General features: G+C 39.4%; 2 protein-coding genes across 2 annotated transcripts in view; one reads left to right on the top strand and one right to left on the bottom strand.

Moving 5' to 3' along the window:
• The window catches only part of LOC134744716 (structural maintenance of chromosomes protein 3), a 34,737-nt gene that overhangs the window by 367 nt on the left and 6,863 nt on the right, over positions 1 to 27,507 (top strand). Inside the window, exons 3-19 of the mRNA XM_063678634.1 lie at positions 493 to 632; positions 6,463 to 6,621; positions 7,104 to 7,229; positions 8,075 to 8,242; positions 9,237 to 9,482; positions 11,007 to 11,236; positions 11,641 to 11,850; positions 12,650 to 12,749; positions 13,099 to 13,245; positions 13,805 to 13,963; positions 15,093 to 15,251; positions 16,094 to 16,305; positions 19,752 to 19,914; positions 21,009 to 21,172; positions 22,720 to 22,927; positions 24,004 to 24,180; positions 25,407 to 25,543. Coding sequence (XP_063534704.1) covers positions 493 to 632; positions 6,463 to 6,621; positions 7,104 to 7,229; positions 8,075 to 8,242; positions 9,237 to 9,482; positions 11,007 to 11,236; positions 11,641 to 11,850; positions 12,650 to 12,749; positions 13,099 to 13,245; positions 13,805 to 13,963; positions 15,093 to 15,251; positions 16,094 to 16,305; positions 19,752 to 19,914; positions 21,009 to 21,172; positions 22,720 to 22,927; positions 24,004 to 24,180; positions 25,407 to 25,543 — 2,905 coding nt within the window. The remainder of the gene's footprint in view (positions 1 to 492; positions 633 to 6,462; positions 6,622 to 7,103; positions 7,230 to 8,074; positions 8,243 to 9,236; positions 9,483 to 11,006; positions 11,237 to 11,640; positions 11,851 to 12,649; positions 12,750 to 13,098; positions 13,246 to 13,804; positions 13,964 to 15,092; positions 15,252 to 16,093; positions 16,306 to 19,751; positions 19,915 to 21,008; positions 21,173 to 22,719; positions 22,928 to 24,003; positions 24,181 to 25,406; positions 25,544 to 27,507) is intronic.
• LOC134744791 (lipase 1-like) lies at positions 26,051 to 27,503 on the bottom strand. Its single transcript, XM_063678702.1, has one exon. The coding sequence runs from the start codon at positions 27,355 to 27,357 to the stop codon at positions 26,077 to 26,079; it is 1,281 nt and encodes a 426-aa protein (XP_063534772.1). The 5' UTR covers positions 27,358 to 27,503; the 3' UTR covers positions 26,051 to 26,076.

Genomic DNA, 27,507 nt, shown 5'->3' with positions numbered 1-27,507 from the left:
AGTAAGTGATTTCTTGTCTTATGATCACTAAGTTCTGTTTAAGCATAGAATAGTACAGTAGTTCTAGTCCGTGTACGTATTTTACCTACTCGAATCTGGAATTAGTATCAACCAGGTCATAATATGCTTGGTGTTAGTAATTGCTATGAGATTTTTATTATGAAATTTGGTTTTTAACAGATTTGTTGTACAATTTCCATTCTGATAATTAACTCTCCATTCCATAAATAAATAAATATACTTTTGCCTAAATTGTTAATAGAAAGTACCCTCAAGATGTACTATTCAAGTTTATACTTAGTCATATTTTTTTAAATGCACATATATTTTACTTTCTTCTTATTCGAAATGAAAAGTAGAAGGCACCATTTCAGTCTCTATACTACCTCAACAGAAATGGGTGCCTTTCATCCCTTGTTTAACAATATACTATTGGTGCATTGTTTTATCATTACAAGGCAGCATAAGAGATTTATTTCTGCATTGTTTCAGCTATCCAGTTTGTGCTGAGCGATGAGTTCTCACATCTCCGACCGGAGCAGCGATTGGCTCTGCTTCATGAAGGCACAGGACCGAGAGTCATCTCTGCCTTTGTGGAAATTATCTTTGACAATTCAGACAACAGGATACCAGTGAGTATTGTCCACCGTTTTGTTTTGCTTAACTTTTTCAATGCCGCATCAAACACAAAAGCTGTCATCCAGATGCCACGTCACCAGTGTCAAAACTGAAATTGAACTATGCATATGCATGCTATGTTGCTCTGTGGTCTATAACCGATTAATCGTTCTTTGGCATTGAACCTACGGTATATTATTATTATTTGTAATGCAGGCAGGCAGTTTAAACAACTGATAATGCCTGTATCCAGAGTCATAAACCAAGTTTTCAGTGTTGAGTAGAATTTGCTTTGTGCTTATCTAATTTATTCTTAAACTCATTGACACTTTGGGCCGCTACTACATCCCCTGGGAGTTTGTTCCAAGCGTTGACCACTCTGTTGCTAAAGAAGTGTCTATGAGGATTATTGTAGGACCTGTGAGACACCAGCTTATACTGATGACCTCTCAGACGGTTGTTACTATTGCATTCTAGCATCTTATGGAAATCTTTAAGGTCGTAGTGTTGGGTTAGTATTTTGTATGTCTCAATCAGATCTCCGAGTTCTCTGCGCTCCTTCAAGGTTGTGAGCTTTAAGAATTGTAGTCTTCCTTCATAGGACATGTTTTTGAGTTTCTTCGGTATCTTGGTGAAACTACGTTGAACTTTCTCCAACATCTCAATATCAATAGTATATATCAGTCATTGGCGTCCAAAAGGTTAATTAAGCAAAAAAGATCTTAGTTAAATCTTAATAATTAAGCCAAAACGGAGGTAAACCAGCATAACTATCTGACCAAAACCGTCTGAGTTAAGTGGTAGAACTAGTGACTGCAAAATGCATTGTTGGAGAAGGGAAACAGTGGGAAAATGTGAACTTCATGGGACAACCTTTAAGCACTATTTTCACCCTTTGAACACCAAGCCTATTGTGTCCGCCACCTTGTCAGAATGCACGAATGTTGACATTGGGCTATAACTGCGTGCGTCGGGGCGCTCAAAGGGCTAAACATAGCTGCTAGGGCGGCGTCACTCGCTGACGTGATCGACAGCCCGTCTGCTTCGGGCCGGGTGTCCCTACACTACATCTAGGGAGGCGTCACAATCTGGCACACAGTGAATAGTCTTAGTTGTTCATACATATACTATGTGAACCCTTAAATGCATGATTTTTTCTAATAGTCATACTTGTTATGAACAAAATGCTGCACTTCATGATAAAAGCAAGCAGCTTTGCACAGTTCTAGTAGGGACCAAACTGAGTGATTTGACCCGCAGCAGCGCAAGTTTCACCCCTTAGGAACAGAGATGGCGCCACTTCTTTAAAAAATATTTCAAAAAATTCTACAAGCTAAACCAATGAACCGATTTAAATGTTTAATATCTCAAATGAAAGCTGATTATATACATTACTTTTAAAAAAATACTCAAAAAATATATACTTATTACTTTCGACAAAAAACGGCATCTTAAGTTTTTTTTTTTTACTCGATTGATAGTTTTTATTTGGTTTCTCAAAAAAAAAGTATGAAACATGAATAGCTTAATGCTTGTATATATTACTGAATCAATAACAAGTATTATAAAAAAAACCCGACACCGATACCTCTCATACTTCACGAAATATAAAAGTTTGAATGTGAGTGTAAATTTCTTCAAAATATATTTCAAAAAATTCTACAAGCTTAACTATTTGACCGATTTCAATGATTAATATCTCAAATAAAAGCTCATTATATACATTACTTATAAAAAAATACTCATAAAACATATACTAAACCCTTTTGGCAAAAAACGGCATCTTAAGTTTTTTTTCGTACTCGATTGATAGTTTTTACTTGATTTCTTAAAAAAAATATTATGGAACATGAATAGTTTAATAAATATATATATAGTACTGAGTATATAAAAGTATTACAAAAAAACCCGACACCGATACCTTTCATTCTTTACGAAATATTTAAGTTCAATTATGCACGTTCTTACAAATAAATCCTTTAAAAAAAATCTTCAACCGCAGTAAGTGCACTGATTTTAATATGAAATGTGTCATATGAAAAGAAATCACCCAATTAATTTTAATAAATAAAAAAATTAATAAATAAAAACTGAATAAAGTTTTTTCCTGGTGCTGAATTACAAAAAAATATAACAAATCTAAAATTAGGAATTATTTTTATTTAAAGTGACTACATTTGTAAACAAAAAACTTAAATGTCCTCTTCGGGTTCACCGGTAGATGTAGAACTGAAAAAAAGTCGTTTTGAGAAGTACTCGTACCATTTCAATACTACAAAATCACCGATCATACATGAACTGGTTGCTGTAGATTACTGTTGGATATTTTTTGTGCCTGTAGATTTACTGTTGAATTATTTTTGTGCCTAGTTGATTACCATTAAACCTATAATTTTGTGCCAGACCTATAATCAGTGGTCAGCATGCAAAATAACTCTGGATTGAAAATTACATTAACTTACTTTTGATTTGTACAGCCACCTTTGCATGATTTACACTGGGCTGTGCATGGTAAGCTGACTCGACGACACTCACAACGCATAGTTTCGCAGCCAGATTTGCAGCCACAATGGTCCAAGAGGCTTAATTGCGACCAAATCGCTGTAACTGCCGACCATTCCGGAGTCCAACTCTCTTTTTCCTCAGTCCATCCCCAAGAAGATGGACATGGTATGGAAACTTCTGGTTTCATAGCGTTTCCCCATATGTGGCCCGCTTGGTAAGCCGCTCGAAGTGCATGTTTATAGAGAGCAGCTGATGTAGGTGGCAAGCTTGTCACAAGCTTGTTTTTTGAAGCAAACAAATATTTGTGAACTTCATTTACGTTTATGTGTTCCGTTTGGCCAAACAATAACACAAATCTAGGGTAACTTTATACTAAAATTAAAATATGTAGTTACACACCTGACAACTGACAAAATCAAAAACTTAAAAGTTGACATACTCCTATTTTCCCGTCTTTTTATAGTGGCCAGAGAAAGGCAGCTTGATCTGAACGAATTCTTCCAGTACGGAAACCAAATTTGTCCACCTTCGTTGTCAGTCAATGGAGGGCGTCGTTCAGGGAACAAATCTGATTTGGCCGAGAAATTAGAACCTGCCAACCCTGCCACCTACATCAGCTGCTCTCTATAAACATGCACTTCGAGTAGCTTACCAAGAGGGCCATATATGGGGAAACGCTCTGAAACCAGAAGTTTCCATACCATGTACATCTTTTCGGGGATGGACTCCGGAATGGTCGGCAGTTACAGCGATTTGGTCTCAATTAAGCCTCTTGGACCATTGTGGCTGCAAATCTGGCTGCGAAACTATGCATTGTGGGTGTCGTCGCGTCAGCTGGCCATGCACAGCCCAGTGTAAATCATGCAAATGTGGCTGTACAAATCAAAAGTAAGTTAATGTAATTTTCAATCCAGGGTTATTTTGCATGCTGACCACTAATTATAGGTCTGGCACAAAATTATAGGTTTAATGGTTATCAACTAGGCACAAAAATAATTCAACAGTAATCTACAGCAACCAGTTCATGTATGATCAGTAATTTTGTAGTATTGGAATGGTACGAGTACTTCAAAACGACTATTCTTTTTCAGTTTTACATCTACCGGTGAACCATATAATTTGACATCACCTAATAATAATTAGTTGCCCGTTTATTTTTGTATTTAATACACTGACAATTATCTGAAAATTATCTGATTCAATTCGGCTTATATGTATAAAAACTACTAAATTGACCTACTTTTATATTATACACATAGATTTAAGATTCGATCCTAAGTATGCATGTAATATTGGTATGCCCCCACGGGGTCCATGTGGAACTACCAAGAATTTGTAATACCTATAAAACCACGGTTGCAATAAATAAATATGAAATATGAACCCGAAGAGGACATTTAAGTTTTTTGTTTACAAATGTAGTCACTTTAAATAAAAATAATTCCTAATTTTAGATTTGTTATATTTTTTTTGTAATTCACCACCAGGAAAAAACTTTATTAAGTTTTTATTTATAAATTTTTTATTTATTAAAATAAATTGGGTGATTTCTTTTCATATGACACATTTCATATTAAAATCAGTGCACTTACTGCGGTTGAAGATTTTTTTTAAAGGATTTTTTTGTAAGAACGTGCATAATTGAACTTAAATATTTCGTGAAGAATGAAAGGTATCGGTGTCGGGTTTTTTTGTAATACTTTTATATACTCAGTACTATATATATATTTATTAAACTATTCATGTTCCATAATATTTTTTTTAAGAAATCAAGTAAAAACTATCAATCGAGTACGAAAAAAAACTTAAGATGCCGTTTTTTGCCAAAAGGGTTTAGTATATGTTTTATGAGTATTTTTTTATAAGTAATGTATATAATGAGCTTTTATTTGAGATATTAAACATTGAAATCGGTCAAATAGTTAAGCTTGTAGAATTTTTTGAAATATATTTTGAAGAAATTTACACTCACATTCAAACTTTTATATTTCGTGAAGTATGAGAGGTATCGGTGTCGGGTTTTTTTTATAATACTTGTTATTGATTCAGTAATATATACAAGCATTAAGCTATTCATGTTTCATACTTTTTTTTTGAGAAACCAAGTAAAAACTATCAATCGAGTAAAAAAAAAACTTAAGATGCCGTTTTTTGTCGAAAGTAATCAGTATATATTTTTTGAGTATTTTTTTAAAAGTAATGTATATAATGAGCTTTCATTTGAGATATTAAACGTTTAAATCGGTTCATTGGTTTAGCTTGTAGAATTTTTTGAAATATTTTTTAAAGAAGTGGCGCCATCTCTGTTCCTATGGGGTGAAACTTGCGCTGCTGCGGGTCAAATCACTCAGTTTGGTCCCTACTAGCACTGTGCAAAGCGGCTTGCTTTTATCATGAAGTGCAGCATCCGGGCAAAAAATGGCCATAACAAGTATGACTATAATAGGCCGAAATTAATATGTGTTACGTAATTGTTTGTTGATTATGGGAAAAATAGTAAAAAAAATATAACGTCGATTTTCACTTAAAAATCAGTGTTAGAAGTTGCATAGGCTAAATCATATTTATGTAGATATATAATTTTCAGCAAGAGATATATGAAAAATCTTACTGCCATCAGAAAGGTACACTATTTGTGATACACCTATGATAAAGTTTTTAAATATAAAATAAATAAAAACCCCGAAAAAAACGTCCGAAATCACATACAAAATCATCAAATTCTTGAATTTTTAAAATTTTCCGACATTTTGTTATGTAGTAAATCTGTAGAGCGGTCACCACGATACAGGCCTAGCCTAGTGTGGGACCACTGAGTCTGTTGTGTAATTTTAAAGTCTTTCTTTTAATAAATAAGATATTTGCTCCTGAGTCATGGGTGTTTTCTATGTATTTAAGTATTTATATATTATATATATCGTTGTCTGAGTACCCATAACACAAGCCTCCTTGGGCTTACCGTGGGACTTAGTCAATCTGTGTAAGAATGTCCTATAATATTTATTTATTTATAAACAACTTTTTTTTTTATTGTCTTAAAACGAATGTAATTTTTATAAATAAAAATATTGCGTTTTAATTAAAAAATCGGATAACAGATTAGTTTTAATATAGGAACAAAGAACAAATAGATTTTATCTAATAATGTATAAAATTAGACGATTTTGTTGTGTAGGCTGCATCCATCATTATGCATTTAAGGGTTAAAGTTCTATGTTACGCTATATAAAACATGGTGGGACTTGCATAAAAAAAAACTTCAACACCACTTCTTAACACTCAAAGATGATGAGATAACATGCCCAGTGATCCTTAATATATGTAAAATATTATTTGCAGATCGAGAAAGATGAAATCTTCCTCCGCCGCGTTATCGGGTCGAAGAAGGACCAGTTCTTCCTAAATAAGAAGGTGGTGCCGAGGTCAGAGGTGCTCAACCTGCTGGAGAGTGCTGGCCTGTCCAATTCCAACCCTTATTACATCGTCAAACAGGGAAAGGTAATGAAATGGACTTAAGTAGAACCGCTGGCCGCTGATTGCAAACCCGGTCTCAATTAATAAGATCGCAGGCACAGAATAACTAATAGTACTACCGTCTAACGATGTTTTATACGGATTAGATCGAGATTTAGGTTTCAAAGCCATTGTGTATTTTCAATTTTGCACGAGCGCCACGTGACACGACTATCGTGTGAGCCGAGCGGCAGCCCACTGCGTAGTGACACCCCCCTGTCGCAGGCAACTGAGCATAGTTTGAGGTGATTCTTCAGTGAGCTCAGCTATGTCTAGCAATGCAGATTTATGGCATATTAGTTAAAGCGGCCACTAAGAGCCCATTTTAGACTCGAGTCTCGACCATGAGACTTTAGTTAAAACTGAATTGAAGTAGAGTATATTTCAAATATATTGTTCGACGTGTGAAAGTGTCCTTGTCTATTTGCGTAAGAAATGTTTGAGTTTGAGTTTCCTTTTTTTTTCAGATCAACCAAATGGCTATCGCCCCAGATTCCCACCGTCTGAAGCTGCTCCGAGAAGTCGCCGGAACTAGGGTCTATGACGAGCGCAGGGAGGAATCTGTGACTATACTTAAAGAAACCGTCGGAAAGGTAAGAATCGACCAATTGCCTGCCACTACATATTTCGTCATATTTAGATAAAGATTTGTTTATTTGCACAAATGTAGTGATGAACATAGGTGGACAGTAATTTTGGATGCGTACATTTCACTTGAAGAAGCATGCAAATTTTTCTAGGGGTTTTTTTTAGGTCCATTGCACATCGCGTTTTTCATTCCACTAAGCAGTTTGTTTGCGTTTGTCGCGATACAAACGCTCGTTTGCATCGATACACGCGCGCGCGCCGTTCGTGTCTTTTTACGGTGTATTGATATTGATACAAACGCAAGTCGACGGTGCGTTAAAAAAAGCGGTATGCATAAGCTCTAATAGAATGTAGGTGTGCAAATGTCCACTAGCTGCGTTTGACTTCTGTGCCAATTGCGAATGTATCGACAGAAATACGCTTCAACGGCGCGTTAAAAAAACGCTGTATGCATAGGCCGTCGTACTTACAACGCCAAGAACGCCTAAGTGCGTACGTACGTATTACGTAGTAAGCTGTAAAAAATGTAACTTTTACGTATTAATAAATTGTAGGTTAGGTAGGTCAATCACAATGAAAAAATCAACAATTAGAATTGATATATTAATTTTTTTTGCATATTAATTAACGAGTCCGAAGATAGGTTTCAATAAGTACCTAAAAAATAAAATAAATATTAGACAATCTTACACACATCAGCCTAGTTCCACGCTAAGCTCAATAAAGCTTGGTTGTACTACTGGACGACGTTTAACGGTCTATAAAACATTTCAGAGTATGATGTAAATGCATATCCGTTAAATGATTTATTTCAATTAGCCCTCTAATGCAATAACTATTTATTTTCCAGGTGGAGAAGATAAACGAGTTTCTCCAAACGATCGAAGAGCGTCTGAAGACCCTGGAGGAGGAAAAGGAGGAATTGAAGGAATATCAGAAGTGGGATCGCGCGCGGCGAGTCCTCGAGTTCATAATACACGACACCGAGCATCGCGAGAACAAGAGGAAACTTGAGGAGGTAACTACATTTAAAACTTGGCTTGACACACTACCATGCTCATTTAGAAACCCCACTAAAATTATTACAGACATTTGGAAACCGAAACATAACGAAACGAAAACGAATTGTGAAAAATGTTCTGATGGAGGTTCACTTCACTCACAGTTGCCTAGGTCATCCTAGGTAATTCTTCTTCTCGTGTCGACGGTTTCGTATTTCATATTAAGCGGGACCAGAAGGTAGCGACGCTTAACGCCCTGTCTGTTGCGTGTTGCGTCCCGAAGATCTTGCTCGGAACATGTGTGCGGGTTCGCTGGGCAGGACAGCATGTGTATCATCGTTTGGGGTAATCAAATTGGTATATGTGCGATTATAAGATTGAGAAACCCTGATCTACATGTCCATCCACAGTGTAAATGAGAACCATTACTTTACTACCACAAATCCTACAGTAAAACTACATATTTTGTCAATACGTATTCAAAGTAATTGGGGAACATTTTTTTTTGTGTTCCGTGCAAAACTTTGTTTTGACAAACGGAACACTTATGGGATCACTTCGGTCTTGTTATGTACAAACTTATAGTATGAATCTTCTCCATTGATTTTTACTCCTAAGACCCTAATTTGTCAAACAAAAGCCATTGTTTCTTTTTGCAAGGTCGGCCATTGTGTCTGAGCGCGTGCCACACAATGGCACGCGCTCAGACACAATGGCCACGCCCTCAGATACAATGGCCGACCGCTCACAGAAAACACAGATTAGGGTCTTAGGCGTAAAAATCATTTGAGAAGAATCATACTATACAAACAAACAGCCTCTCAACTCAACTCAACGCATATACCGTCTTCCATCCGAGGGTTAAAAGATAAAAAGTTAAAAATAACTATAGCTCCTACGCAGACAAAACCTGCAAAAGCTAGTTATTAATAATAATTTGCAATTTATTCACGTTTATTAATAAGTAAATAAACACGTTATGTTAATATGTTAAATGTTACCTTCATACAGTTGGAGAAAGTACGTGCCAATAGTGGAAAAGAACAACAGCACTACGCAGACATGGTCAGAGAGGCCCAAGACCATGTGAGAGAAGCGAGCAGGAAACTGAAAGAAGCACGCAAAGACGTAGCGTCAGCGCGAGAGGAGAAGGACATTCTCTCCACCGAACAGCAACAGTTACTTCGCGAAAAGACCAAACTCGAGCTTGGTATCAAGGACCTGAGCGATGACGTCGACGGCGACAACAAATCTAAGGTAAAATATGTGCTTTTAAATGTTTCTGAAGTTTTTTTTTTTTGAGCATAGAATAACATTGTTCATAGATTATAATACATTGTGAGACATACTATACGCTGCTCGCACTATTAGTGCTTGAGAAAGGAGGCCTAGGCTCTCCGAAACATGTCGCGCGAGTGACTAAAAACAAGTGAGTCTAAACCGTGAAATAATTTAATACTAACCATATTTTATAAGTCATATTTGTACTAACAAAGAAAAAATGATCTCAGTTGGTCCTAAATAAATGAAACTGAAATAAATGCCAATAAATTATTGTGTTACCTGTAAGTGGAAACTGTTATGGCTGTTGTGTTAAATTAATTTGTTATACTGTATGTGTGATTATATGCTGTTTGTTTCCCTTTGCAATAAAAAAATAAACAGGGAATATTACGCAAAACTCTGCGTAGGCCCTCTACGCAGAGTTTTGCGTAATATTCACTAGCACAATCACAGGGCCTACCTCGAAACACGAAAATCTAAAGTTCGGTTTCTGCCTCTCTATCACTGTTGAATATTAGATCGATAGAGGCAGATAACGAAATTTCGATTTTTTTTTCGCGGTAGGCCACCTGTAAACAAACCGTCGCCTTGATGCATCAATGTCATAGGGAAAACTTGTTAAAAAACTGTTTAAAACATAGTATGTATAAGTTACTCTATGGTTTAGAATGTGCACTAGTGCTGCACTCTGGCGGAAGAACATTGCAGTAATAATCCCAATTGCGAATTCGCATACCGCGAAAATCCAAATCCAAGAAAATCAAAAAGTAGTTTTATGCGTCGATAGGCTACGGTGACTGCTTAACATCAGGCGGGCCGTATGCTTGTTTGCCCCCGACGTGGTATAATTATCGCTTTTGCACAGTATACTGTTCAAGGGCCTATACCCCTCACCCACCCTATATCCGCATGTCGCTATGTCGTATATGTTGTTTGACATAATTATTGTCATAATTTGGTTTTTCTCAGAAACGCGTAACTTTTCAGGATTGCCATAAAACAAACCTAACCTAACCTATAGGATAATCCGAGGAAAATCCTGAAAAGTTAACGGTTTCAGAATTATGACTAATGATAATATGACATTCATTACATTATGACTTTCAATAATTATGTCAAACAAAGGGACCCCGTTGGACGCCTATAGACAAATCTTGAATTTTCGAGTCTGCTAATATATGCACCACTCATAGACATAGTATATACAAGTAGTTATAGACGCGCCACCGAGCGACCGGGGGTAAGAGAAAGAATATTCATATATAATGTATACTACGCAATTTATCCGGTTTGCATGTCCAATGTCTTTTCTCTTTCACTCTTATAGCCTCCTTGCTATGATGCCTTAACCTGACCATGAAAAAATGCCCAGTCGGTGATAGAGACAAAGCATGGCACAATTTTTTTTCCTCTTATAGGAATCGCAATAAGACTATCTTTCTCTATCAAAGTATTTCAGCCCTTGATGCCACTTGATAAGACATTTTTGTTAAACAGGAACGCGCTGAGGCCGAATTGAAACGTCTAAGACAGCAGATATCAGAAAAGGAGCGAGAGCTGGAAGCCCTAAAACCAAAATACGAAGAGATGAAGGCTCGGGAAGAGGAATGTACCAGAGCCCTAGCGCTCAACCAGCAGAAGAGGCAAGAGTTGTACGCGAAGCAGGGGCGAGGCACGCAGTTCACCTCCAAGCAAGACAGAGATAGATGGATTGAGAAGGAACTTAAGTATGTATATTCAAAGAGAATTAAGTAGACATAGAGTGCTCACTCCATACTACAGTTTTGTTACGTATTATATCTGAACCTACATAAACTAATATACCTTATCCTATTGTAAGTACAAAGTTTTAGAGCAATCTAGCTAGTCCTTTTAAAATGAGAGCTTTACTACGTTTGTATGGAGAATCGAGCTTGCCGGGGACAATGAACACACCGTTCCAATCTTATCAGATTTCACCTAGTATCACTAACTAAGTAGCATTATATTGTTTCATTGCTTTCTCAAACAAACGAAATCCATCTCAATTTACTGTACAACAAGGTGCAAATTAAAAATAGGATTTTTTTTGTATGGTGGTACTTACGAGGATAGACATAATATTGATATTAAAATCATCTTCCATCACCAGGTCTCTAAGCAAACAACTGAAAGACAAGAAAGACCACGAGAACAAGCTCCGCGAGGACCTCCGCCACGACGGGGTCAAGCTCACGGATCTCGAGAAGAAGATAGAGGAGACCACGAAAGAGATGGAGAGACAGCGGATCGCTATCGACGACCATAACAAGCAGTACTATGAGTGCAAGAAGAGGAAGGATCAGGAACAGAGCACTAGAAAGTAATTTTAATGTTTATTTTATATAGGGTTTGTCTCTTGATAATTTTTAGGGTTCCGTACCCAAATGGTAAAAACGGGTCTCTATTACTAGGGCTCCTCTGTCCGTCTGTCTGTCTGTTTGTCACCAGGCTGTATTTCATGAACCGTGATAGCTAGGCAGTTGAAATTTTCACAGATTATGTATTTCTGTTGCCGCTATACAACAAATACTAAAAGGAACCCTTGGTGGACGAGTCCGACTCGCACTTGGTTTTTTATAATTTGTAATAGAGATGCACCGGATATTCGGTTACTATCCGGTATCCGGCCTATCCGGCCCGTATATAAATATCCGGCCGGATACCGGATAGTAATTGCTTAATTTCGGATTAAAAAATTGGATTTAAGAAACAGTCACGGTCATAATCGTACTCGTTCATTATTTTAGAAACAATTTAAACATTCCACTCACTTGCATGCGCACTCATTTCGAACCTAGAAATGAGTCTGAGCGTACGTTCACTACGAAACAGGTCAAAACCTGCACAATACGCACCTGAAAAACCGAAATGTAGGTATAGTTCCGCCGGCCGAATATTCGGCGGCCGGATATCGAATATTCGGCCGATGGTGAGGCCGTCCGGTATCCGGCCAAACAACTATCCGTTGCATCTCTAAGATTTTTTTGATTACTGACATTTCGCGCATAATTTTGACCCACTAGTCGTAAAAAAGGGTTTCAAAGGGCTTAAACATTTTAAAGAAGACAATAGGCGTTGGAAGCAATGATCATCGTTGTTAATTATTAATATCATTTCAGCGAACTGTGGCGCAAAGAAACTACTCTGACGCAGAATCTGTCATCGCTGAAGGAGGATTTGGCTAAGGCTGACCAGGCTCTGCGTTCCATGGCCGGAAAGGTATTCATTTAATTTTAAACCATATCAGGCGTGGCTCACTCCGCTATTTCGTCGCGTCGCTATAAGTACATGCGGCCCACACCAATTTTGGTGTCTAGCCATAGTGGTTGCCGCGCACCGCTACGGAACGGACGCCTGCTCTCGCTTGCGCCACCTAGCGGTCATACCTGTCGTAATAGACGCGTTTTGTTATAGAGTGAATCTTCTGTACCTGTATCAAGGTACTGTACTGTGCTCTGTTACAGCCTGGTGATAGACGGACAGACGGACGGAAGTGGACGGACAGCAAAGTCTTCGCTTTATTGACTAAAGTATTCAAACAAATATTTTAATTTAATTAATTTTTTAGCCAATTCTAAACGGGCGGGACAGTGTCCGCAAAGTGCTAGAGACATTCCAACAGCGCGGAGGAGAGTGGGCCAAAATAGCCTCGCAGTACTTCGGGCCCGTCATCGAGAACTTCACGTGTGACAAGACCATTTATACTGCTGTTGAGGTTGGTAGCAATGTCTTAGGGCCACCCCACACTTGCGTCTTTGAAACGTTGGCGTCTAGTCAGCACTATGGGAAATGCCGTTGCGGCAACCACATAGTTGACGAGACGCCGTCGCTCGTGTGTGGTGGCCCTTAAACCCTTATGGGACAACCCTAGGACAATCTTGCTTATTCAACATGTAACATATTTTTGAAGTGCCGCATGAGCTCTTTATAGCGCCTCTTGATAAAGGTAAAATAAAGATAAATTATTAAATGTCTAGTGTGTTTTTGTATGTCAATATTTAATTTTGTTAACAAAAACATCAAATCTGTACAACTTTATCCCAGTACTCCACAAACTTGACAACGGGGTCAATTGCTTCAAAATTCAATTTTTTGGAAGCAATGGAAGTAAATATTAAATTTTATGGGATTAAAGTTGAGATCTATACCGGAATTCATAGTTAAGACATAAAAAAAGAGGCAAATAAACCAAAAAACTTCGGTTATTATTTGTTTTACGAATTTTTCAGCTCCTCTCATGTCATCTAAGTGGATTTGTCCATTTTTATTTACAGGTTACAGCGGGTAACAGACTGTTCCATCACATAGTGGAATCTGACACTGTGGGAACCAAGATCTTAAAGGAGATGAATCGTCAGAGTTTACCGGGAGAGGTTACCTTCATGCCTCTTAACAGATTGCAAGTTCGAGACATGGTCTACCCTAATGACAATGTAAGTTGCTGTGGAGTTTGTTATTTAGTGGAGTCGCACAGAGGACATCAGATTCGAATGGAAACTGGTCGTCACTGTTTATCAGAACAGGTCACCTTTATGCCTCTCATCAGATTGTGATCCCTACCCTAGGGTCTACCCTAATGACTATGTAAGTCACACAATGGACTGAATTAACTAACACAGTGGACATCGATATCCTCAAGGAGATGAACCATTATAAACTTACTAAGACAAACAACTTATGCTACCTAACAGTTTACAATTGGTCTACCTTGATGACAACGTAAGTCGCATAGTTGTATTCGTAACGTGACTACTCGATGGACGTCAAAGTTTCAAAGTTCTGAAGATAAAAAATTATCAACGTACCTTTTTCTATCTACCACTCTGTGTAATGTGCGAAAGAGACTGGCGGCGTCCCATACCCTAGGGTTTACCCTAATGACTATGGAAGTCACAAAATAGACTGAATTAGCTAACATAGTGGACATCGATATCCTCAAGGAGATGAACCATTGTAAACTTACTAAGACAATCAACTTATGCTACCTAACAGTTTACAATTGGTCTACCTTGATGACAACGTAAGTCGCATAGTTGTATTCGTAACGTGACTACTCGATGGACTTCAAAGTTATGAAGATTAAAAATTATCAACGTACCTTTTTCTATCTACCACTCTGTGTAAAGTGTGAAAGAGACTGGCGGCTTCTCATTAGGTAGTCGCGTCAGCCGAATAGGGATTCCCACATCTAAACAATAAAAAACCGGCCAAGTGCGAGTCGGACTCCCGCACGAAGTGTTCCGTACCATTACGGAAAAAAAAAACAGCAAAAAAATCACGTTTGTTGTATGGGAGCCCCATTTAAATATTTATATTATTCTGTTTTTAGTATTTGTTGTTATAGCGGCAACAGAAATACATCATCTGTGAAAATTTCAACTGTCTAGCTATCACGGTTCATGAGATACAGCCTGGTGACAGACAGACAGACAGACGGACGGACAGCGGAGTCTTAGTAATAGGGTCCCGTTTTTACCCTTTGGGTACGGAACCCTAAAAAACGTGTTTGAGAAAACCGCACAAGTAACTTATCACAATACAATTTCTTTCTTTCTTTTTCAGAACGCTATAGCCATGGTGCAAAAGCTAAAATATGACCCGAAGTACGCGAAGGCGATGAAGTATATATTCGGCAAGACGCTCATCTGCAGGAACCTGGAGTGCGCCACTGAACTGGGCAAGCAGTTCCATCTCGACTGCGTTACGTTGGAGGGTGATCAGGTAAGTCAAACTCTTATGTAAGATAAAAAGTAGAGATGGGCCGAATATTCGGTAATTATTCGGTATTCGGCATATATTTTTGTGAATTTTCGTATTCGGCAGTCCATATTCGGCCCCTCTAATTTAAAAAAAAAACGCATGGCACGAAATGCGATGCGCTAAAGCGTGACCATCCTATTCGGGCTGAACGTGAACATGATAGGCCTTCTTGAAAGAACGCTACAATAACTAGTTGCATCATCAGCAACAAGTTACAAGTTCGCAGATAGTCATTTAAAAACGTAATTTTTTGATACAAAATGCATTGGTAATACAGGTCTCGTTCTAAGCAGTGGTGGATAGTGAAACGACCGCACGTAGACGGCTGCGACGCTGATATCAATAGTTATGATGAAACTAGCTTTTCTATGGTGTCGAGACATGGACGCTCACTAAGGAGGCTGTGCATAAAATCCGCGTAGCACAGAGAGCCATGGAGCGCGCCATGCTCGGTATCAAGCTTCAAGATCGAGTAAGGAATGTCGAGATCCGTCGACGCACCAAGGTGCAAGACGTTGGTTTCGTCTTACCAAACTAAAATGGAGTCGGGCGGGACATATTGCTAGGCAGAGTGATGGCAGGTGGACTAAAATGTTAACGGAATGGTGGCCGCTTTCGAATGAAAGAAGCCCCTGGCGTCCGTTGGCTCGTTGGGTGGACGACATCCGGAAGATTGCGGGTCACTTCCGGATGAGATTATCTCAGGGACAAGTGGCGTACTGGAAGAGAGGCCTATGCTCAACAGTGGGCGATAAAGGGCTGATATGATGATAGCTTTTCTAAAATAATTTCCCAATTTCCAGGTATCATCAAAAGGCTCCCTCACCGGTGGCTACTTCAACCAGTCGCGCTCCCGTCTCGAGATGCAGAAGACCCGCTCCGAGCTGATGGAGCAGATCACGGCGCTGGAGCTAGAGCTCAGCACGCTCAGGCAAGAGCTCAACAAGACTGAAGCCAGCATTAACAGCATCGTGTCCGAGATGCAGAGGACTGAGACCAAGCAGGGCAAGGCCAAGTGAGTTGTATATTATTACTATAATAGGTTAAATGTAACAACGTCTCGAGATGCAGAAGACCCGCTCCGAGCTGATGGAGCAGATCACGGCGCTGGAGCTAGAGCTCAGCACGCTCAGGCAAGAGCTCAACAAGACTGAAGCCAGCATTAACAGCATCGTGTCCGAGATGCAGAGGACTGAGACCAAGCAGGGCAAGGCCAAGTGAGTTGTATATTATTACTATAATAGGTTAAATGTAACAACGTCTCGAGATGCAGAAGACCCGCTCCGAGCTGATGGAGCAGATCACGGCGCTGGAGCTAGAGCTCAGCACGCTCAGGCAAGAGCTCAACAAGACTGAAGCCAGCATTAACAGCATCGTGTCCGAGATGCAGAGGACTGAGACCAAGCAGGGCAAGGCCAAGTGAGTTGTATATTATTACTATAATAGGTTAAATGTAACAACGTCTCGAGATGCAGAAGACCCGCTCCGAGCTGATGGAGCAGATCACGGCGCTGGAGCTAGAGCTCAGCACGCTCAGGCAAGAGCTCAACAAGACTGAAGCCAGCATTAACAGCATCGTGTCCGAGATGCAGAGGACTGAGACCAAGCAGGGCAAGGCCAAGTGAGTTGTATATTATTACTATAATAGGTTAAATGTAACAACGTCTCGAGATGCAGAAGACCCGCTCCGAGCTGATGGAGCAGATCACGGCGCTGGAGCTAGAGCTCAGCACGCTCAGGCAAGAGCTCAACAAGACTGAAGCCAGCATTAACAGCATCGTGTCCGAGATGCAGAGGACTGAGACCAAGCAGGGCAAGGCCAAGTGAGTTGTATATTATTACTATAATAGGTTAAATGTAACAACGTCTCGAGATGCAGAAGACCCGCTCCGAGCTGATGGAGCAGATCACGGCGCTGGAGCTAGAGCTCAGCACGCTCAGGCAAGAGCTCAACAAGACTGAAGCCAGCATTAACAGCATCGTGTCCGAGATGCAGAGGACTGAGACCAAGCAGGGCAAGGCCAAGTGAGTTGTATATTATTACTATAATAGGTTAAATGTAACAACGTCTCGAGATGCAGAAGACCCGCTCCGAGCTGATGGAGCAGATCACGGCGCTGGAGCTAGAGCTCAGCACGCTCAGGCAAGAGCTCAACAAGACTGAAGCCAGCATTAACAGCATCGTGTCCGAGATGCAGAGGACTGAGACCAAGCAGGGCAAGGCCAAGTGAGTTGTATATTATTACTATAATAGGTTAAATGTAACAACGTCTCGAGATGCAGAAGACCCGCTCCGAGCTGATGGAGCAGATCACGGCGCTGGAGCTAGAGCTCAGCACGCTCAGGCAAGAGCTCAACAAGACTGAAGCCAGCATTAACAGCATCGTGTCCGAGATGCAGAGGACTGAGACCAAGCAGGGCAAGGCCAAGTGAGTTGTATATTATTACTATAATAGGTTAAATGTAACAACGTCTCGAGATGCAGAAGACCCGCTCCGAGCTGATGGAGCAGATCACGGCGCTGGAGCTAGAGCTCAGCACGCTCAGGCAAGAGCTCAACAAGACTGAAGCCAGCATTAACAGCATCGTGTCCGAGATGCAGAGGACTGAGACCAAGCAGGGCAAGGCCAAGTGAGTTGTATATTATTACTATAATAGGTTAAATGTAACAACGTCTCGAGATGCAGAAGACCCGCTCCGAGCTGATGGAGCAGATCACGGCGCTGGAGCTAGAGCTCAGCACGCTCAGGCAAGAGCTCAACAAGACTGAAGCCAGCATTAACAGCATCGTGTCCGAGATGCAGAGGACTGAGACCAAGCAGGGCAAGGCCAAGTGAGTTGTATATTATTACTATAATAGGTTAAATGTAACAACGTCTCGAGATGCAGAAGACCCGCTCCGAGCTGATGGAGCAGATCACGGCGCTGGAGCTAGAGCTCAGCACGCTCAGGCAAGAGCTCAACAAGACTGAAGCCAGCATTAACAGCATCGTGTCCGAGATGCAGAGGACTGAGACCAAGCAGGGCAAGGCCAAGTGAGTTGTATATTATTACTATAATAGGTTAAATGTAACAACGTCTCGAGATGCAGAAGACCCGCTCCGAGCTGATGGAGCAGATCACGGCGCTGGAGCTAGAGCTCAGCACGCTCAGGCAAGAGCTCAACAAGACTGAAGCCAGCATTAACAGCATCGTGTCCGAGATGCAGAGGACTGAGACCAAGCAGGGCAAGGCCAAGTGAGTTGTATATTATTACTATACTATATTTATATATACTATAATAGGTTAAATATATAAATAATAAATATATATATATATAATATTCTAGCTATTAAAGATCGCTGACATTTAATATATTTTTATTTTGATATAAACTCTGATGAAGTTACTTTATATCTTAGTATTTTTTTTTGTAAATATTTTTGTTTTGTTGTTTTTTTTTTCTTGGTCTTGACATTCGACAAAACCTTGGTTGGCCCTAGCTATGTATACATTGACATCTCTTTTTTTGTGACATTTGTTTTATTTATTAATTTTATATTCTATTATTTGATTTCTGTTCTAATCTTAAGTTGACGATCTTTTAGTGAAAGCCTTTATTTTATCCCTTTTTGTAAAATACTGTGCCTTTTTCTTTAAGAAATAAACATATCTAATCTAATCTAATGACAAATGTTCATTTATGTTATCAATCGATCAGGTTTGTTTTAGGATCAAATGTCTATATGGGACCCATTGCATTAAAGCAATACAAAAGTCAGAAATGATAGTCAAAGTCTGACAGTCGTACTTCACTCGCGAAACGCTTCTAACAAAACGATAAGTGAACGTGACGTCAAGGTCACTGAGAGCCCATCTTGAATGTATGGAAAATAAGTATAAATGAGATTTTGTCGGTGAAATATTGCGTTTATGTATATAGTTGCCATACAATCTTTTTTCTAATAAAATGTAAAGAATCGAATACCCTTACTTTTTCCCTTTTTGGAAGTTAAAAACCATTCCTCAACCCACCAACGGAGCGGCAGCTGACGTTCACCGCTACATAGCTGATACATAGCCGTTAACCGCTATACGAGTTTTCGCCCGGGAGGTGATAACTGGCGAAATTCGCGCCTGGCTCGCGGTCTAGAGGTGTATTGCGTTAAATTCTTACCCCCTTATTCATAAAACTGAGCAACCTCTTACAAACCCCTGTTCAATTTTGTAACTTTCTAACAAACAGAAATGTCAAACGATCATCAACGGTTTGTTAGATTTGACAAACGTTTATAAATAACGCTATTAGAATTTACATTGAGTCATGGCTAATGCGCACATATTTAGGGCCAGAACACATTCATAAGTTTCATTGGCAAACATTCCGAATTATATTTTAGGATTTGACTTAATTGAATACTTTGCTGTGAAATCACTCTCCTCACGTAGCCCTTTGTATACAACACATTTTTCTATTCACAGAGATATATTCGACAAAGTGAAAGCGGACATCCGACTAATGAAGGAAGAGTTGGCATCGATCGAGAGATCCCGCGGTCCTAAGGAGCGTTCGCTGGCGCAGTGCCGTTCCAGCCTTGAAGCTATGCAGGCCACTAAGGAAGGACTAGAATCTGAGCTTCATCAGGTAAAATCACAGAAATAAATATACCATAGAAGACGCAAATGCATCTAATTCGCGTGTCCGAACCCCGACCAAGCGTCGAGGTTGACCGTCGCTCTTTACAGTCCACGCGCGTCAGTTGTTGCAGCCGGACGTCCGTGAAAACTTAAAAAATGCTGCGTTGCATGATAATTAACTGCAACAGCCCAAAAATTGCGAGCACCCAAAGGCAAGAACATATTTCCTATCACGGATAAGTAATTTTAAAATTATAGTATGCGTAAATTTTATATGAAAAAGTAGGCACTCTTGGTTTCAATACAAATTGTGGTATTTGCGTCATCTAGCGTATATATAAAATCTGTGGGTAAAATCTTCGAGCAACATCGGCTTCCGACATGTCGGAAGGGAGGGGCCGAAGCAATATCCTACCGTACAAATCATTCTGCCATCTTTTGCGGGGGGAAACGTGCACACAGTCGCACTTCTCACTCACGACATACAAAATCCAATCTGTAATGACGACACAAATACATAGAAAACGACACGCGTCAAAGACAAATCTTGCACACCTCGATCTCTTTTTGTGTACGGACGAGTCACAACACGCATAGCCATAAGTACAGTTGTACCTATACTTCAGCAGAGGGGATATAGTACGAATGCCGTCTCCCTTCCGTGTTTGCTTGAAGGGTAAAATACTCTCACTGTTTTTGCGCTATGTGTATAGGTTAGGAAACAATCAAACAACAACATCGAGCAAAGGTTGTTTTATTCCGAAAACTGGCTGACCTCCTAAACATAATTTTGCTGCTTAACCACTTTAATAATATCATCAGAGATCATATTATATTTACATTTGTTCTGCATATTTATGTTTACATCTGTTCTTTGTAAACCTGTTTGGTTTGCATTGCACAAATGTAAAATCTTGACATCTGCAATTGTTTGATTAGCTGTTGCGAAATTCAGTCATTTGTCACGTGACACGCACCCTAACGAAAGAAAGAGACAGTCTCCCTCACGCTAGTTCTTTCGGCACGTTTTTTGGAAGCGATAGCGCAGAGTACTTTAATATGTCTATGATCTTGAATTAATCATTCTAATTTGGTCCTCAGGAACTAATGGAACAACTTTCGACGCAAGACCAGGGTAAAGTGGACGAGTTGAACGATGCCATCCGTCGACTAACTCAGGAGAACAAGGAGGCATTCAGCGCTAGGATGAACCTCGAAGCCACAAAGAACAAACTGGAAAATTTGCTCACTAACAATTTGATCAGGTTAGTAACATTAACTGTGTAAAAATTATTGACGTAATACCAATCAAAGGTAAACGAATCTAAAGGTGCTATCCATCATAAGGCGGGACTACGCAGAAAGATTCGTCTCGCGAGGAAATTGCCACAATTGCAACTTATCTGAGACAAATACACGCTCGCTCGGGACGCTTAAGCTTTGGTTTCCTAGGAAAGCGATGCTGTCATATATCGGACGCAACAAGACGGCCGTCTTTACGGTGACGACATGAGAAAAGTTCTACGGCGTCATAACACACCGTCGGCCGTCGGCCATCAACGTCAAACGAAACGTATCCAGGAGAGAAAATGGACGTATATGCGGCACCGCTTTCCTAGGAAACCAGAGCTTTAGGGCGTTACGTTACGGAACGAGCTGCTTCTCTACAGATGCCCTAGTTAAACACCTACATGTTAAACACAAATGTACCTTTTGTTTATTATATTTTATCTACGCACATATCGTTAGTGCTCTAAAATGCGTTCAGAAACCGTAGGAAATGACCAGCATTATTACAACCTATTTTACTATGAGAACTTTCTTATCTGTGGACTCTGTGGTAGTAGGTAAAATCTGTACTTTAATGTTATTACATTATAGATTTTTGTAAGGTTATGAGTTTAAATTGGGAACAGCTGTCGGAACTAAAGTGGGTCTCTATTCTAGTATCCATAGATATTTTTTTATTATTATATATTCGTCCTTCTGGACAGGCTAAGACCATAGGCCATTATTTCATTATTTTATTTCCAAATATGCAAGTTTACAGTTCTAAACCAAAGCACTTGCATACTACAATAAATCATATTATCAAATTACATTATATTACATTATATTAATGTACATGTCAAACTATTACTGCCTCTTCTTCAGTATTCTTCGTCAATTCCGTATGTTTTTTTTTATTATTGCCGCCAATACTGTTGTCATTTATTTCTTGTTTTTTTTTTCTGTTACGAAAGTAGAATTGTGAAAAGTTGTTTGTAATTAAAATTTACATTTTAGTTGAAAATATGAGTAGTTTGTTTCTGTATTTTTTTCAAATTTATTTTTTATTGCATTATTTTAATATATATAGATATTTTACAGGTAGCACTAGTAGCAATCCAGGTCATTTCCCTACGGCTTCTGAACCCATCTTAGAGAACTTATGTTATGTGTGTAGATAAAGTAGTGTATGCAAACTGTACATAATTAGGCCTTAAAACCACACTTGTGTTTTAAGGGCCCTCATTATGTATCAGTTGCATAAACTACTATTACAGTACATATGGTGCTACTTTCTCGCACTAGTGCGTCAAATAGCACTTTTCGTGCATATGTCGAAAGTTTAAAGGGCCATATGTACTGTAAAACGTTGTACGATACACGTGCGAATAGGTAATTTGCAACTCGTGTCGATTTCCTCTTTTCCGCACTTGTATCGTAAATAACTATTAATGTCGCGTAATATTTACGCTTTAGTAACGTTAATTTATTCTGACGTTGTACAATAAAGAGGATTTGTATTGTATTTTGTCTTTCAAAACAGACGTAAAGACGAGCTGGTCCAAGCCCTCCAAGAGATATCCGTCGAGGATCGCAAACGTCGCCTCGCCAACAGCCAGTCGGACCTCGCGGCCGCCGACAAGCGCATCAAGCAGATCAATAAGGAGATGGAGGAGGTTGAGAGGAAGGTTCAAGCGGCGGTCAAGAATGAGAAGGGGTTGAAACTTGAGCTGGATAAGTGGAGGAATAAGGTAACCGAATTTAAACTGTCGTGAGACATGCTAACAGCGCGCGGCCATCGTGAACGCTACTTACGCACTGTTAGTGCTTTAAAACAAAAACAAGTCGCGCGAGTGACTAAAAACACGCGAGTTTATCCGTAAAATTAGCTTAGATTAAGTTAAGATAGTGGCACAATATCTGGAGCAATAACATTAAATTCTATCTCAGGCTTAAAGACTAGAGATACCATTGTGGACACTGTTAACGGACCATTTGTAGACGTTACTACAACCAAAGATAGATATAACTCCGTAATAGATGGATACAGTCTAAGGAAAAAACGTGCCTCGAAAATCACGAAAATTTGATTCTCGATTAGATGGCGCCACTAGTTTTGGCCTACTCTCGTATAGAGGGCGTTGACTGTTTCGTTTGTTATTTATAATTTTAACGCATATCCGTTAAAGAACATGGGTCAAAATCATATCAAAATAATTAAAGCAAATAAAAAAATGATTTATCCATATTTAAATACATTTTAACGTATTTTTATAAATCTTCATTTTTAGTTTTAAAGTATGTCGATAGATGGCAGTGAATTTACAGTGGTTACAAAATTTACTATGACAGTACCGCTCTATCTTATATCCTCTTTGCTACAACTAGATGAAATACGATGTCGGGTCAGTTTAGACCCAGTTGGACCAACTACACTTGAAGGACTGATGAAATATGATACTATTACATTCCTATACAATAATATTTAGGTGCCCCTTTAACGGTGACAAACGGTTTGGTGCAATCGATCCTTAGGGCCACTTGCACTAATCACTAACCAGGAGTTAACCGGTTAAACGTGGAGTTACCATGGTTACCAGTACAATTTGACTGGGTTAACGATTTAACCGGTTAACCCCGGCTTAGTGGGATGGTGCAAGTGGCGCTTAGTGTCTTACTGTTTGTTGGATATTGTTATTGTCCGAATTCTTGTGGTGTCACGTCCCACGTTCAAATTTCGGAAGCAAAGTCTGTTAGCGTGTATTGTTAATTTTTTTTCGCTACTACTGCGATGGAAATATAACAAGTTGTCAATTATTTTACGAAGGAAAAAGAAGCACAAGACAAAATGGAAGAAGACGCCAAAGGGCTCGAAAAGATGGCATCTAAGGAGGTGTTGCTGCAGGAGAAAATCCAAGAGTCGCTCGACAAAATCGCCGCACTAGGAACTCTGCCCAACGCGCCTGAACTTCATGCCAAGTACCAGAAGATGTCGCTTAAACAGGTACGTATTTAAAAGAGCCAATAGAAAGAGGTGCTAAAGTGGTTTAACAAAATTGGAACTCTGCCCAACGCGCCTGAACTTCATGCCAAGTACCAGAAGATGTCGCTTAAACAGGTACGTATTTAAAAGAGCCAATAGAAAGAGGTGCTAAAGTGGTTTAACAAGATTGGAACTCTGCCCAACGCGCCTGAACTTCATGCCAAGTACCAGAAGATGTCGCTTAAACAGGTACGTATTTAAAAGAGCCAATAGAAAGAGGTGCTAAAGTGGTTTAACAAGATTGGAACTCTGCCCAACGCGCCTGAACTTCATGCCAAGTACCAGAAGATGTCGCTTAAACAGGTACGTATTTAAAAGAGCCAATAGAAAGAGGTGCTAAAGTGGTTTAACAAGATTGGAACTCTGCCCAACGCACTCAAGCTACATGCCAGCTACCAGAAAATGTTGCTCAAACAAACAACAAATCCCCCGCTTATTATTTTTATATCCATTCCTATTAGCAATAAATGGCACTATACTTGGTTTTACGGCGTTCTTCCGTGTTCTCTTAAATATATTATTAATATATTTGTATCTAAGGGGTAACCCAAGGGGATTTAACGGGCCTATAAATCCCGGTCTTTTGATAGGCTTGCGTGGGGATATAGATCCAACACGGGATATAGATTATTATTATTTATTCGTTTTAGACAGGCAGCTGATGCTGGTACAGTCGCCATCAGATATATCGGAACGGCCAAGGTGCTCAAAAATATTTGAACACGCACTCTAGCGCCTTCACAATAGAGGCGTGTTCAGATATTTGTGAGCGCCTCGGCCGCTCCGATATATCTGATGGCGACTGTACGTCTAAATCATAGTTCACTTAGCACGGTTTCACAGTTTAGATAGTTTGTCTAGTCTATTTTTAAATTGATTCACACTTGGAGTTCACAACCTTAGAGGGTAATTTGTTCCGAGCCTTTACTATTCGGTTTGCAATAAAGTTTTTGCCGATATTTGTTTTGTGCTTTGTTTTTACTAGTTTAAGGTTGTGTCCTCTTGTACGCGTGTTTGAGTTTCGAGTGAACAGATCGCTTAGTTCTGGACAGTCGTAATATCCGGGAATGTTACCCTTTGAGCGCCACGCCTAAATACGCCGCATGCGTCATTTTGACGTCTTTGGCGATCAAAGGGTTGTACGATTTTTTTTACACAATATTCTCTGACATCTCCTTATCACACAGCTGTTCAAAGAGTTGGACAAAGCCAACCAGCACCTCAAGAAATACAACCACGTGAACAAGAAGGCCTTGGACCAGTTCATCAGCTTCTCCGAGCAGAAGGAGAAGCTCTACAAGCGGAAGGAGGAGCTCGATATTGGGTAACTAGTGTTACATTATATAACATATCCTCACACAGCTGTAAGAGTTGGACAAAGCCAACCAGCACCTCAAGAAGTACAATAGAGATGCGCAAAACGCTTCACTGAGTTTTTGAGAAAAGAGAAAATAAGTTTTGTATTGAATAACGAATTAAAATTATTTTATAAGTAAATAGGTGTCGTTTATTTACTTGGAAGAACAATCGAGTTTAAAAAAACCGGCCAAGTGCGAGTCGGACTCGCGCACCGAGGGTTCCGTACTTTTTAGTATTCGTTGTTATAGCGGCAACAGAAATACATCATCTGTGAAAATTTCAACTGTCTAGCTATCACGGTTCATGAGATACAGCCTGGTGACAGACAGACAGACAGACGGACAGCGGAGTCTTAGTAATAGGGTTCCGTTTTTACTCTTTGGGTACGGAACCCTAAAATTTGTTAGTTAAATACAAATAAGTAGGTAGAGTAGAATACTTTCCAGCTTTCCACATAAAATATTACATCCATCGTAAGTACTTGCCGCAGCGAAAACTTTAATTCTCATTTATTCTACGCAATATCTTGTCGTAAATTTTGTCCTTAGCGTTATACGCATATAAAAAGTCCAAATGAGTGAAGCCCTTCAAGAAATTATATCCAAACACGTAAGGCAGCTTTTCTTTCAATATATCCACATTCGCCTCAGCCGATAACATATCGTTGTCACTGTAGAAAATTTCTACAGGAACTGTTATCTTTGTCACATCGTAATCCGGCGGTGAAAGCAGTCCATATTCCATCATGTTGATTTCTTCACCGAAATCGAACCTTGAGAATCTTCCAGAGTTCACCAACTGTCCAAAATGTACGAATTGAGCAGCCGACGCTCCCGTAGGCATATGCCCTAAGATAACAGGCAAAAGGCTACTGTTTATATGATGATAGTTACCTTCCAACATGTACAATAATTTCTCGCAACCGTTAGGTGCGTAATTACACGCCGCTGCTGTAAACTTATTCAAGAAATCCATGCTCGGCCATTTTGCCTTCAAATTAGAAAGAAAATATCCCAAAAAACTTAAATACGATGAAACTTTTCTTACCAAAGGGCTTTTAATGTTTCTCATCCAAGCAACCGGTGATAGTGAGAACATTATGTTGATTTTATCATTATATTCAGGTTTCATCGAATTCATTACGAAGAAACTAGTTGTACCTTGCGAATGTCCAACGTAGTACAATCTTTCGTTACCGGTCACATTTAGAACGTGGTCTATCATTGCAGGGAGATCGTATAAACCGATTTCTTCCCATGTAAATTCCCAGAAATCACTGTTTTTCGCATCTAGCTCTTTATGGGACATTGCGTGCTTGTTTCCTCTTGCGTTTCCCATCCACACATCATACCCGTTGTCTGCTAAAATGTATCCTAAAGCTTTATTAGGCCCTTGAAGAACCCAACTGTCTGAAGACTCAATAATTCCATGCATTAGAAAAACTACTTTCCCATTGCGAGTAGAATTTCTCCCTTGCAATCTATGTACGGTCAATATGTAACCATCTTCGGTTATAACTTTGTGCTGTTCCATATTATAACCATATTTCCTCGTGAGTTCCATAATGGATAAATAGGCGTCTTGTGCCATCACATCTCCATTTGTCTCTTTTCCATTTAAAATATACTCGACACCCCATATAAAACTTGCTAAACTTGATACACCGTTACTTATATCGGACCATGACCGGAAAGTTCTACCAGATTGCTGATACTCGTGTTCTTTACCAGAAACTGAATACAAAACTGCAAATACAATTACTAATTTCGAATAATCCATGATGGATTATTGACAGTAATAACGTTAGGAAACTAATGAAATGAGATAGACCTGTCGATATATTTAAAGTGCAATAAGACGTCATTAGCCTGACTTTGACGATACTTAAATGTTAATTATGGTGGTCTTGACACCTTTAGATTAATGAGC

This window comes from Cydia strobilella, chromosome 10 (genome assembly GCF_947568885.1).
Source record: "Cydia strobilella chromosome 10, ilCydStro3.1, whole genome shotgun sequence".
In the NCBI taxonomy this organism is placed as follows: Eukaryota; Metazoa; Arthropoda; class Insecta; order Lepidoptera; family Tortricidae; genus Cydia; species Cydia strobilella.
This window is presented reverse-complemented; position numbering and strand designations above follow the sequence as displayed.

Coding starts and splice junctions, on each gene's coding strand:
- LOC134744791 (XM_063678702.1), bottom strand. CDS start 27,357: ATGGATTATTCGAAATTAGTAATTGTATTTGCAGTTTTGTATTCAGTT.